The sequence below is a fragment of the Gavialis gangeticus genome, unplaced genomic scaffold (genome assembly GCF_001723915.1).
Source record: "Gavialis gangeticus isolate Ggan-Ray unplaced genomic scaffold, GavGan_comp1, whole genome shotgun sequence".
Lineage (NCBI taxonomy): Eukaryota > Metazoa > Chordata > Crocodylia > Gavialidae > Gavialis > Gavialis gangeticus.
Window position 1 is genome coordinate 5,416,402 of NW_017729029.1, and position 12,681 is coordinate 5,429,082.

At 37.2% G+C, this 12,681-nt stretch overlaps 1 protein-coding gene across 1 annotated transcript in view; it reads left to right on the top strand.

Moving 5' to 3' along the window:
- Nucleotides 1-6,494, top strand: part of TBX22 (T-box 22) — a 13,413-nt gene extending 6,919 nt beyond the window's left edge. The window contains exons 3-7 of the mRNA XM_019521146.1: nt 76-250; nt 326-490; nt 1,294-1,358; nt 1,648-1,733; nt 5,572-6,494. Of these exons, the coding sequence (XP_019376691.1) occupies nt 76-250; nt 326-490; nt 1,294-1,358; nt 1,648-1,733; nt 5,572-6,182 (1,102 nt within the window). The 3' untranslated portion in view covers nt 6,183-6,494. The remainder of the gene's footprint in view (nt 1-75; nt 251-325; nt 491-1,293; nt 1,359-1,647; nt 1,734-5,571) is intronic.
- Nucleotides 6,495-12,681: the final 6,187 nt, after the last annotated feature.

Consider the following 12,681-nt stretch of genomic DNA (forward strand, 5'->3'; position numbering starts at 1 on the left):
GGGCGAGCGGCGGGGCGGCGGGAGGGCGGCGGGAGGAGAAGCAGCCGCGGGTTTCGCGCTCCCTGCGCGGGGCAGGTACGTGTATCACAGCTCGCAGTGGATGGTGGCCGGGAACACGGACCACTCGTGCATCGCGCCGCGGCTCTACGTGCACCCGGACTCGCCGTGCTCCGGGGAGACCTGGATGCGGCAGGTCATCAGCTTCGACCGCGTCAAGCTCACCAACAACGAGATGGACGACAAGGGCCACGTAGGTGCGGGCGCCGGGGGCTGGCGGGGCTCGGCCGGGACCCGCTGCCCGGCTCACGCCCCGCTGGCCCCGCAGATCATCCTGCAGTCCATGCACAAGTACAAGCCCCGCGTGCACGTGATCGTGCAGGACGCCCGCTTCGACCTGTCGCAGATCCAGTCTCTGCCGGCGGAAGGCGTGAAAACCTTCTCGTTCAAGGAAACCGAGTTCACCACAGTCACGGCCTATCAGAACCAGCAGGTAAGAAGAGGCGGCCCGGGGCCGGGGCCAGCCGCCCTCTTCTCCGCCTGCCTTCACACTAGCCCTGCTAACTGCCTCTTCCTGCCAGGGAGATAGAGATCTGTGGGAGAGTCATGCTAGCCCTGAAGGTCCAGAGGCAAGAGTTTCTTAGCATATGAAACTTTTTATTGGAGCCACCCTGTAGTTGGGATGAAGCCAGACATGCTTTCTGATGCCAGCCATTCTCTGAATCCTGTGAGGGGCGGCTGGGCAGTGTCACTGGGTGCTCACTGCCACAAGGGTTGTGTCTTGAACCACCCCTGCCAGGTGACTTCACCTTTTGGGGCCTGGCTTGCAGCTTCCCGCAGTTATGCCAAGGAGTTACACGGCCTGGATGGTCCTTCACAGCAAATGGTGCTGAGTAACATCCCCAAACTTTTATAGTCAAAAGGATTGCAAAAAATAAAATAAGTAAAACAAAACCATACCAGATAAGAGCAATAGAAGGGAAAAACATCCTTGCTTGACTGAGGTAAATCCTAATAAAAGCACATTGCTTTGAACTACTTATAGAGGTAGATATTTATAGTAGAAACAACTGCCTGTTCGGGGCAAATCTTGCTGTCCATCTCCACTGAAGTCAACCAGAACTATTTTTGTGATCCCGGAAAGCAGACTTAAATTTAAACTTAAATATAATTCACCATAACAGTCAGCAGAAGGAGGGACAATTATATGTCTGTTCTATAATTTTAATTCTGCTTGCACACAGTTTTTCTCATTCACTACCGTTATTCTTTATCTTGTAACTTTTCAATTCATAGATTACGAAACTGAAAATAGACAGGAATCCCTTTGCCAAAGGATTCAGAGACCCTGGAAGAAACAGGTAAATATTATAAGATCTCAGCCACAATCTGTAGTTACTTGTTTTTGTATAGACACGACGCTGGTTCAATTTCTTATTCCTTTTAGTATTAGATGGTTTTAATTTTAGACTGAGGTAACTTCGTTAACTCTTGGCATATAAAGAAAAATTGAGAAGACTGCAAGACAGATTACAGAGAATATTTTACTGAACGCTGTCTAGTACAGCAGTAAGGCAAAACATCCATAGATGCAATTCTGCACAATAGCTTTTTCCGTCAAGTCACTGATTTCTAAGGTTTACTTTATAGGGGTGTGTTGGATGGACTTTTGGAAACGTACCCGTGGAGACCACCGCTTACTCTGGATTTTAAGACTTTTGGTGCAGAAAGCCAGGGTGAGTTCTGAATCTTCAAATAGCTAATAAAGAGTAAGCAAAACCCATAAGCATAACACCAAACTCTTCTGAGCACTGTGCATGCATGAGAGAGTGCGACATTTGCATGAATGCCAGTGTGGGAGATGGCCGCATGACAGAGGGATTCTAACTCAGACTCAATGACTAAATAGAGATTTTAGCCTTTCATCAATGTATATGTTGAATAACAAATACCTACTGGGTTTTTTCTTTGAGTGAGACAATATTTTTACATTAACTGTTTAGTATTTTACAGTCAGATGATACAGAAGAATAAATAAAAATGTAAGAGAACTGCAATGAGCTCTTCATGGGACACTGTAGTACTGTTTCCATGAGGCTTCACGTAGGTGCAAAAGTCCACCCACGTGGGGCTCACTGAAGGATCACTGGCCCTTTTTTCTCTCAGACAGTTATAACCATTTAATATGCTTGAGTTAATGTCCCGTTGATGGCTGATGGTAGGAAGACAGAGCTTAGCCATAATAGAAACTGTCCTTGCTGGTACAGGACAGCCTGAGCACCACTCTGTACAGTGGGAAGTTTGGATTCTTAGTTTAAATGATAAAGCCAGTTAATGAGTTTTTTTGGTTGTAAGTAATGTGCTTTTAGAGTTGCCTATACACTTCCAGTAGTGCATATGGTAAATCTTAAACTATAAATACCCTCAATTAAATATTATTTTATGAGATAAAATTAGTACACACCACATATAACATTCCCTGGATCTAGTTCTACGTACCTTTTGTAAAAAAACTGCCTGCTTAAGTCAATTTAAGGCATATTAAAATTTTCCCTATTGATATTTTAATAATGCTTTAATGTACATTAATACCACATAGCAAAAATTGATAGTAGTTAAATAGGACCTTCCAATGTGTATGGAAAAATATCTGTTCAGGTATTTTGGGGGATAGATATAATAAGATTTTTACCTTGTAATACTGTTACCTTGATAAATTAATTTTTTTTTACCACCCTAGAGAATTTTCTATAAATAAAAGTAATGATATATATTCAGATTTTCTATAAGCTTGCCTGCCCTTTTCCTTAAAAAAAATCAAGTATTTAAACAGTAGAAGGAATGAGAGTACTTAGAAAGTAACAATCATGATGCATTAACTGCTGCAAAGTGTTAAGTAGGTGTTACAAGGTTTTTCAAATAAAAATCATTTTTACTTTTAAAACAAATAGTATTTTCACTGAAAAAAACATTTATTTGGATCTCCATTTTCATATTCAAACCAAATTATCTATTGGAAGCATTGCTTGAAAAATTACTCATAGTGCTGGATGAAAAACTGGAAATCTTACATCGGAAAATTCCTTTTTAAAGCTATGATTGCCAATGTAATGGAATCTTTTACATTATGAAAAAATGTAGGCTTTTCTCTTGTGTCATACACACCCCAGCCTCTCTGAAAATGGGACTATTTCTTATTTTATAAGATCAAAAACACAAGATGCATAGGTATAAAGGCCTATGCACATAAACATAAATTTAATGATGCTATGAAGTTGTTTTTAGTCTGGATTTAAGATGGCTACAAGTGCCCTATACAAAAGATAACTGTTCAAACCTATCTGGAAGTTGGCAAGTCCCAGAGGAGATGTCTTACTGGGCAGAGTGAAGCCATGATGATCAAAGGTGGATAATGAATGTGGTTTATCACACAGTGATCACAGGATTAAAGAGAAGTAGTTAGTTAGCTGTGTTAGTCTGAAGTCGGGAAGAAGACATAATAGAGTTACATGTTATCGACTAACTAAACCAGAGATGCATAAGCTTTCGTGAGCATCTGATGAAGTGAGTTTGGGCTTTCAAAAATTTATGCATCTCTGATTTAGTTAGTCTGTAATATGCAGCTCTGCCCTGCCTTCTGCCTGATCACAAGGTTGCTAGCACCTTTTATTTTCTTTGCTAGTTTATCCTACTAGTGTTTCTTATAAAGCCCAGTTTCCTGGACTTATGTAAGAATTTCAGGTCTCATTACATAAAAGTAAATTTCTAGACCTCATGACTATGGAGAAAAGCCGGGAACCATAAATTAGAGACTCAGAGAACATGAAGGCAAATTAAAAGATATTATGACTATTATAGATAGTTTAAAAAAAGACCATGCTATGCACTTGCTGGTTTTGATACCAAATAAAATACAAAAAAATATTTTCTTCATTTTTAAAAATTACTCATTCTACAAAACAAAGGAACAAAACCAGAGCTATATTGGGAATCTTACAATATACAATATTAGGGACATTTTTAAATGGAAAACAAATATTCTATGTACTGCCCCTTAGCTAGTGGCATAGGATCTACTTGTATAAAGTTAGATAAATAACTTTGCCTCCACACATATGGGCTTGCATCACTTAACCTGACCCCAAAGCCCTTTAATAGCAATGGCAATTAGGAACATGCATATCCAGAGAAGGATAGATCCCTGCCCTGCTGCCCTGCTTCTGCTCCCAATTAAGTCAATATTAAAACAGCAATTGATATCTATGGGGAAAGGATGACACCCTTAATGTGCTAAATATCAATCTGCAGTATTTCTACAAACAAGCACCTGTGGTGCAAGATGATACTCAGTAATTTTAAGAACCAGATTAGTTTCTACATTTCATTGTTTCTTATACCTTTGTAGTATGAACACCTTTGATATACCGACAGATATAATTATATAAAGAATTCCATATGGAACATTACACACAAAGCCTGATTAGCTAATGCTAAGAGTCTATTACTTTGTATTATCATGTGAATGTAACAGAAATCCTAAACGCATCACAACCATTTTACAAATTTGGCAAAATGTAGCCAAAAATCACAATTTTTTCCTTTCTAAGATAGCCACAAAGCATATAAATAAACTAAAAGAAACACACTCAGTCTATCAATTGTTGATACAGAACTCTGCTAAAGTATCCATAAAGGAAGAATAGGACTCTTAAAAGGAGTGAGATTAGTAAAACAGTGTCAGTTTAGTAACAGGAATGCACATCCCTCTGGTACATTCCACTCTCAGGGCAACCAGCACTTCTTAGTTCTTACTCTTGATGTCACTTAGCAGGGGCAGAAAATGCATGCTCAATGTTGGTGTTACACATTAGTAATACGTTAAGCAGTTGAACATATAAAATAAGCTGTATTGCAACACTTATAATAACAATCATACATTTTGAGTGTATTTCTAATACAGTTAGGAAAGTATTTATTCATTCATTTAAAAAACCCAGCAAATTGAAAAGTAAAATGTAAAGCTGTTTGGGAGAGACTGATTGAATTCAAGTATATTTTTAATATTTTTCAAGCTGTGTGGAAAGCGAAATAAAGTGAGTATATTCCTGTGACAATAGGCAAATTCTACATGAATACTGAATAAAAGACAGACATTCTCATTTAAATATGCAAGGAAAATATCTTAAAGTCACAAGGAAACAGAACAGCTAAATATTACACTGCCTTTATAACCAAGACAAGGTAATCAATTGTATATGAAGGTAGTAATTCAGCAAAGTGTTTAAAGCTGTGTGTAAGTTTAAGAATATGAGTAGTGCCAGTTACATATATGGGATTACTCACATATATATAACTACTTTGCTGAGCTAGGGCCACAACAAAACAACAACAAATATGATTTCTTTATTGGCATATCATGCCATGCTTGCAGAGCTCCTTTTGGCATCAACATGTATTTGAATGAAAAATAACAGAAGGATAGCTTGAGGGGAGTGGGTCTGGTTTTCATCCTAATTTCTTATTCATAACCATACAACAACATAATTTTGATGACTTTTTTGCTTTTATTTCTAGGTGGGAGCTCTGGTTCTTCCCCTGTCACCTCCAGCGGTGGGACACCATCACCTCTGAACTCCTTGCTTTCTCCATCTTGCTCACCTCCCACATTTCACCTGTCCGCAAGCAACATTGGAATGTCGTGCCCTGAAACCTACCTACACAATCTCAACTTGCCTCTTTACTACAAGATTTGTCCTTCAAGCCTTTTGAGACAACAGTCACTTCTATTTCCAAGCCAGGAAAAACTGGGAGGCACCAATCCACACATCTTACCCCACTTCATGGTGGATGTGCCCATGTTGTCTTCCCTTGGCATAACAAATCTGAAAAATGGTAAATCTGAAGACTTGAGTGGGCAATGTCTACAAGTACCCAATTCTGCCAGTCAAATGTTGTATGGATTACATGCACCTGGAAACATTTTCCCATCAAGTCCCATTGCCCGGGAAGCACTTAATTGTTCTTTACATCCTCCATACGGCTTGTATGGTTATAACTTTTCTATGCCATCTAGACTGATGAATGCGGCCAGCCATTTCAAAGTGAATGATAGCATTCCAACCTCTTTTAGAGATGGCAGATGTAATCACTCCAACTGGCACTCAACAATTAACCATTGCCTTTAATGGGACTATATAACCATTTCTAACACAAAGACCTGGTAGCACGTCTTTTCTTCATTCTTACTCAAAGGTTTGCTGATTATTGAATATAAAGTGCTTCACAATTCAGGAGTGACCTGTCTAGAGATCAAACTTTTCATGCACAAACGTGTCATAATGTTCTGAATGTGGATGACAGTGAGATAACCAGCAACAGTGACAATTTTCCCGGAGAATAATTTATGTAATGTAGGATAGGAGCAAACTGTACATTCATTCTCTTAATATTTGCACTCTAAAGTAGGACTGAATAAATATATAGTTTTTCAAATATTATTTTCATGAAAGTCTTCTTCAAATTCTCTTTCATTTACCTTGAAGAAAAGGGCGAATTTCTGCTCGCCTGACTCATTTAATGGATTTTAATTGGATTACACAAGGCTTTTAGCAAGCCATGCATATTAGACGAAGTGTTTGAACATATTCTTAAGGCATTCACCTTAATGCATCCTATTTAAAGCTAAGCAAGTGCTTTCCTGATTCAGGGCCTGAATGATTCAGATTAGCAGGGTTTGGTCACAAGTCTAAATGACTTATGCTGAAGGAAAGAAAGATAAAGACCAAATGTTAGATCAGAGGTTGGAAAAGGGAGTCTGCTGACATAGGGCCACGAAGAGCCTTCTTCTACCTGTGCCTGTACCAAAATGGGCATGGAGGGGACGATGGGCCATGCTTTTCTTCACCTTGGTTGCCTGGTCTTTTGTAAGAGGTCAGGAAGCAGAGCTTAGGTTTGTAGGAAGTGTGAGGTGAAATGTCTCCACTGAAGCAACTGCTGGGTCTATTCCTCTGTGTTAAGAGCATGTCAGAGTGTAATGGTTGCCACACTGAATCAGACCTCCTGTCCCCTAGATAAGTATGCTGTTTGAAAGTGGCCAGTACCAAATGCTTTGAAAAGGCAAACTCTACAGTAGGCACATGAGATGTCCATGGAGACAGAACATCTCATATTGCCCCCTAAAAGTGACAAACTTTGAAGTAGGAGGTATTAAATTTCTTCCAAAATATGTATCATTGATTATTATAACCCATGGAGAGGCTTATTTTCCATGAACATCACCTTTGGCTTGCAAACTCACAATATAACACTAACAAGATTCTGAAATAGGAGGAATGATTTTGTTCTTTATTTGATCAAAGATCAGTCCCTACCTGAAGTCAGTTTGAAAACTTGGTATATAGTGGATTTTATATATGTAGAAAATAATTGATAGGGATTGATCAAATCATGGCATTAAGAAAGGCTGAGAGAAAGAATAATAACTTTACAAACATAAAAATGACATTGCTTTGGAATTAAAAATGGATACAAGAATTTTAAAAAATCAGCCAAATTCTATTTCGAATTTCACGCACAAATAGAACAAAACAAATTATGTCAAAAGCTGTTTAAATAAACATAGTTTATCTGAAATAGTTATTGATTTCCTGAGTTTACTGGGTTTGACCTCTTCGCTCACATCCTATTCACGTCAATAAGAAGTAAATGCCCAGGACATATATTAACTCTACCTTAACATTAAAACAGTGTGTAAGATCATTAAAAAAGGACACCTGATTTTTAATGTTTTTATTAGCAATGACACTAATTATTTTTGTTAAGGTGAGACATTGCACACAATATTTATAATAAGGTGTTTTACTAATCCCTTGCCACCCACAATAGGCTGCCTAATTCATGTGAGTAATTCTGCTGAAGAAACAGGGCCCAGTTCTAAACACTGGTGTAACAAAATTCAGAAACTTGCCTCATGAAGATGGCTTGCAAGTAAAGGAAGGAAAGAATTGGCCTGTAATCTTGAATATATTCTTGCAGGAGAGGGAAGTCTCTTCCAAGTCAGTTATTTCTTTATGAAAAATGTAAAAGGTAAAACCTACATTTCACAAAAAACAGTTGTGATTAAATAAAGCATTACAAGCATACTGGATAGGACATCATAATCTAAACAAAGCCAGTATTTGTCCACTTAAAAGATCTTACTGAAAATCTCAGCTAGACATTTTCATCATGGAAGACTGTATGTAATACTATCACTACTTTTAATCAAGCAACATATTATTTTTATCTTAACCTGAGTAAATACATCATTTGCCAAAATCCATTTTGTTTTCCATTCACAGGACATTTTTAAAACAGACTCTGATTTTCTCAGCTGTTTTTATTATTTGATTTTTTTTCTCCATGCTTTTGCCTATGCTATGGCAATTTGAAATGAGAAACTTAACATTTGAGTAGTATTGTTTAGTTATTGTTAGCTCATGTAAGTCACATGATGATTTTTTTTGATTAGATGTGCTAAATTCAGGGTCCTGGTGGGAATATTCACAGAAATTTGAAGTCAAGTTTCTGCAAACCCTTGAGCGGACAAGCTTCACATTTGTGTTTCTTGAGCATGCCGGGAAAACTCAGTCATGTTTCATAGAGAGCCAATAAGGAATGCAGACAGCTTGGACTCAAATGATTTTTAATGAATATTTGCTGAGCATTTTTACTGTTTTTATGCAACTTTAATTTTTAACTTTATGCGATTGTGAAATTGCTGACAAACTTTTAGTGTTTGTCACATACTTCCAATAAATTGAAATATATATTACAGGCTGGCAGCTTCAAGTATGAACCAAATCCTGCTCAGATTTACTTAGAGTAACTTCAGTGAGACAGCATATAGAATTCAGCCTACAGAGTGATATTCAGTACAACAAGCTAAATTCTATTTTTAATTGCAAATGCTGGACTCCACTTAATTTCCCTCTAGTGTCCAAATTTCGTGGCAAATGGAGATGTATTAGATGCATAAAGGATAATAATATACTTTATGGAAAGGCAGGTAATATAAATATGAGATTTTAGAAAATAAAATTATATGAATTGATTTTACCTTCATGATTTGTTATCTCCCTAGCCTCCTAGTTATCTCCTAATTTTATAATGTCATAAATCAAGAACTTAACTGTAAAGCAAATGGATCATATTAATGAAATCCATGTTATTAGTTCATATCTGTAAAACAACGTCTTTTTTATAGAAGTTCTCTGTCTATTACTCATTTAAAGGTGAATAATACTGAATTCTACTAGGAACTTAAATGGTAGCAGACTCGTACCTATTTAGAGTCACGAGACCTCATAACGGGGAGTGGAACGTTCTGTGCAGTCCACTTGCTGTGGTCTTGGTGCCAGCTGTAGAAAGTCTGATCTGACTTTCAGTGTGGGGAATGGCAATTGGCCCATTGACTTCAGTGAGTGGGCTTGAATGTTGCTAGGTCACTAGGCCTTAGTGCAAGGAACCTATATAACCAGGACAGCCTTATCCAAAAAGGAAGCACACTTTGAATGGAAGTGTCTAGAGAATATTATGCACTTTATACATTTTACAGATGAAAGTGAGTTTCAGAGTTCTGTGCCTAAGAGCACCTGTTGAAATAATTAAAATCTACATAAAATAGAAATTATATCCCTGCTATGTAGTTTTAAATATAGTTTGCTATTGCCACTGTTACACTAAAAATTTAGGTGCATGTCTGCAGAACTTAGCTCTTCACATGGTCTAATGATCAATCAGGACAATACGGACAAGGGACTGAATACTTTGCTATATTACAATGACAGAACCTGGGGAAATTCCTATTCTGACCCTCACACTTCAGGCATTGTGAAGGCTGAGAGGTTTTCTTTAAACCTAGGAGTTATCACTACTTCAGAACTGTAGCTGGGTATTTCTGCCCTGGTGGCCAAAGTTTGGTTAACCATTTTAGGTTTGGTTTTCTTCTCCCTTCAACAACAGTTCTACACTGTTAGCATGACTGAAAATACTTTTGATTTATAGTAGTGTAGGCAAGAGGAAAACCAAATCCATTGGTTTTAGAAAATATAGCTTAACATTCCCATTTTACTGAATAGCTCCAAAGCAATTTTATTTATATTCCATTTTTTCCCTAGTTCCATAATGTTTCTTTGGCCAGTTTATGATAATAACCAGTTTGGGAATTCTGTCACCATTTTGCGGTGGCTAGTGAAGTTCATTGATACTGCGGATAATGGGCTTATACCATGTGCAGAATAACAATGGGAAAAGGATGTGATTATGAACCGTTAGAGGACTGGATCGCATTTCCCAGTCTGTGGAGCTCATGAAGTTCAGAAACCTACAATCTCAAGTGCACTTTGTACAACTAGACACATTGTGGAGATGAGAAGGCTTCTAAGTTTTGGCAGATTTTCAGAGTATAAGACCAAGTGCCTTTGTAACAGTCATTATGAGATTTGTGTTAGAAGCTTTTAAACAGGTATATGTAGGTTTGTTTAGGATAGATAAGCTGTACCCAAATTAATCAGTGACTCTCAGTACTTTGTTAAAATATGCAAGGGAGAAAAATGAAAGATCGTATGTCCATAAAATGTATACATACTTCCAAATTTTGCACACCACAATTCAGTTGGTTACTATTTTTAAATAAGAAGGGGGAGAAAATCTTTCAGTTTCTACAAAGCTTAAACTTGTTCAGTAATTTCAGCAATTAATCAACTTACATAAGAGAAGTAGACTTATGTTCACATTTACAGTACTCAGAAAATGAAGCTGAAAATACTGCCGCAATGTGTGTGTACTCCACTTTGGAATATGCTACATTTGTGTTTAGAAACCTACTTTTCAATGAGACAAAATAACAATTGTGTTTTTGAATCTGACTGCAGTTTGCCAGTTGGTTTCACTGGAATTTAATCTGTTTATTGGAGAAGTTTAAAAGAAGCCAAATGCATAGATGGATCATTGGTGGTAGTTGCTTTGATATAAGTGCCTTAGCATATATTTAATTTTCTGAGGTTTGGTCTGTAATTAGATGATATAATTTGCATCAAAATAATGTAAACAAACCTGGATTGGATGGCAATATAAAACAGAACAAACAAGTATATAGAATATTTGAAACATATCCAGTATTAAAACTATTTACATGTGTGGTTTGGGCCACTACAGACATGCTGTTCCAATAAACTCATAGAAAGAGAAAAAAGTGAGTATCACTTCCTACCAAAGTTTCAAATGTTCATGTTTACAAATTTGTACTGCACATTAATATGTAAACATCCATTATTGAGAACAGATGGATATGCAATATTTACATGTTCTTTCTTGTTAGTTTTACAGTATATGTATATATACACATATACATATACAGGTTTTGACTCGTAAAGCACCTGAAATATGTACCGACTATTTAAAAACATGGCTGCAAAACCAGCCAAATTATACCACATTAAATTGTGTTATTTTCAAATAGTTTTTTTGTACTGGTGTCTTTTATTATACGAGAGTCATTTTTTATTTTGAAATTAGTATCTGTTTGAGGATGATGTGTATTGAAGAGTATAGTGATAAATATCAATACTTTTCACTGAAAAGAAAGAAGCCCTTCATACATTTTAATGGGGGGAAATGTACTATTATTTCATTTTTTCTGAATTAAATCCCTAATTAAATCCAATGTTTCTGAATTAAATTCATAAAACAATCCAAAATTGGTATTACTTCACCTTTCAAATGAAACATTATTTTTGACTACTAAATATACTGGTCCTAATATGAAATTTAAATCGTTGTAATTTGTGTCGGAAAATCATTTCACCCACAAATTAGGGCTCTATTGTGCTTTGTGCTATATAAATACTGAACAAAATAGATGCCTCAAAGCACTTACAATCCAAATATAAAACAGGAGATGCAGACAGCCAGCCAGCAGGATGCATGGTACCAGTGCGATCAGGCAGAGCAGACAGTGCTCTCAACCTGCCAGTTCCATAACTGTAGACCTAATTTGATAGCAGCCAGTGAAGTAGCCAAGGCATGAAGGGGAGCAGGGCAGAAAGCATGAAGAGGTTTGTTTGTAAATTTAACAAGTGGCTGAAGAGGCTTGGAATCACAGCCCAAACAGAGGCAGAAGTTTATACTGGGCTGGTTGGTTGGCTCAAACAAGAAAATATTTTAAAACCTTAGACATCTGATGAACTGGTTTTATCTATACATAGCTTGGGACCTCCCTTTTTTGGGTATCCACCTCTGTCCTTATGATATGGACATCACTGAGATCAGCAGCAGTTTCAAAAACAGGGATACTGGCAGAGCTTATCTAGGAGGACACTATCTAAATCTGAAATTTGGTACCCTACTGATCTGAAATAACTTATACAAGCAGGCTGCAAAGCCCATTTTCCCATGAATGTTTTGGAATAGGAGCAGTTTAATGAGGGCTGGTACAAGCGCGTACTGCGGTTTTTTTGTTTAGATTAGATATTTTATTTTCCTGTTGGTAACTTCTGGTTTGGCGAAGAATGGAAGCTGCTTGTTTTATTGCTAGTTTTATGATTGGGCTGGGATATTCATCAGAAATGCCTAAATCTCTGGGAGACAAATACAGTAAATAAATTATATAGGAACATTTTTGTAACTAACACTAAGGACTGGGGA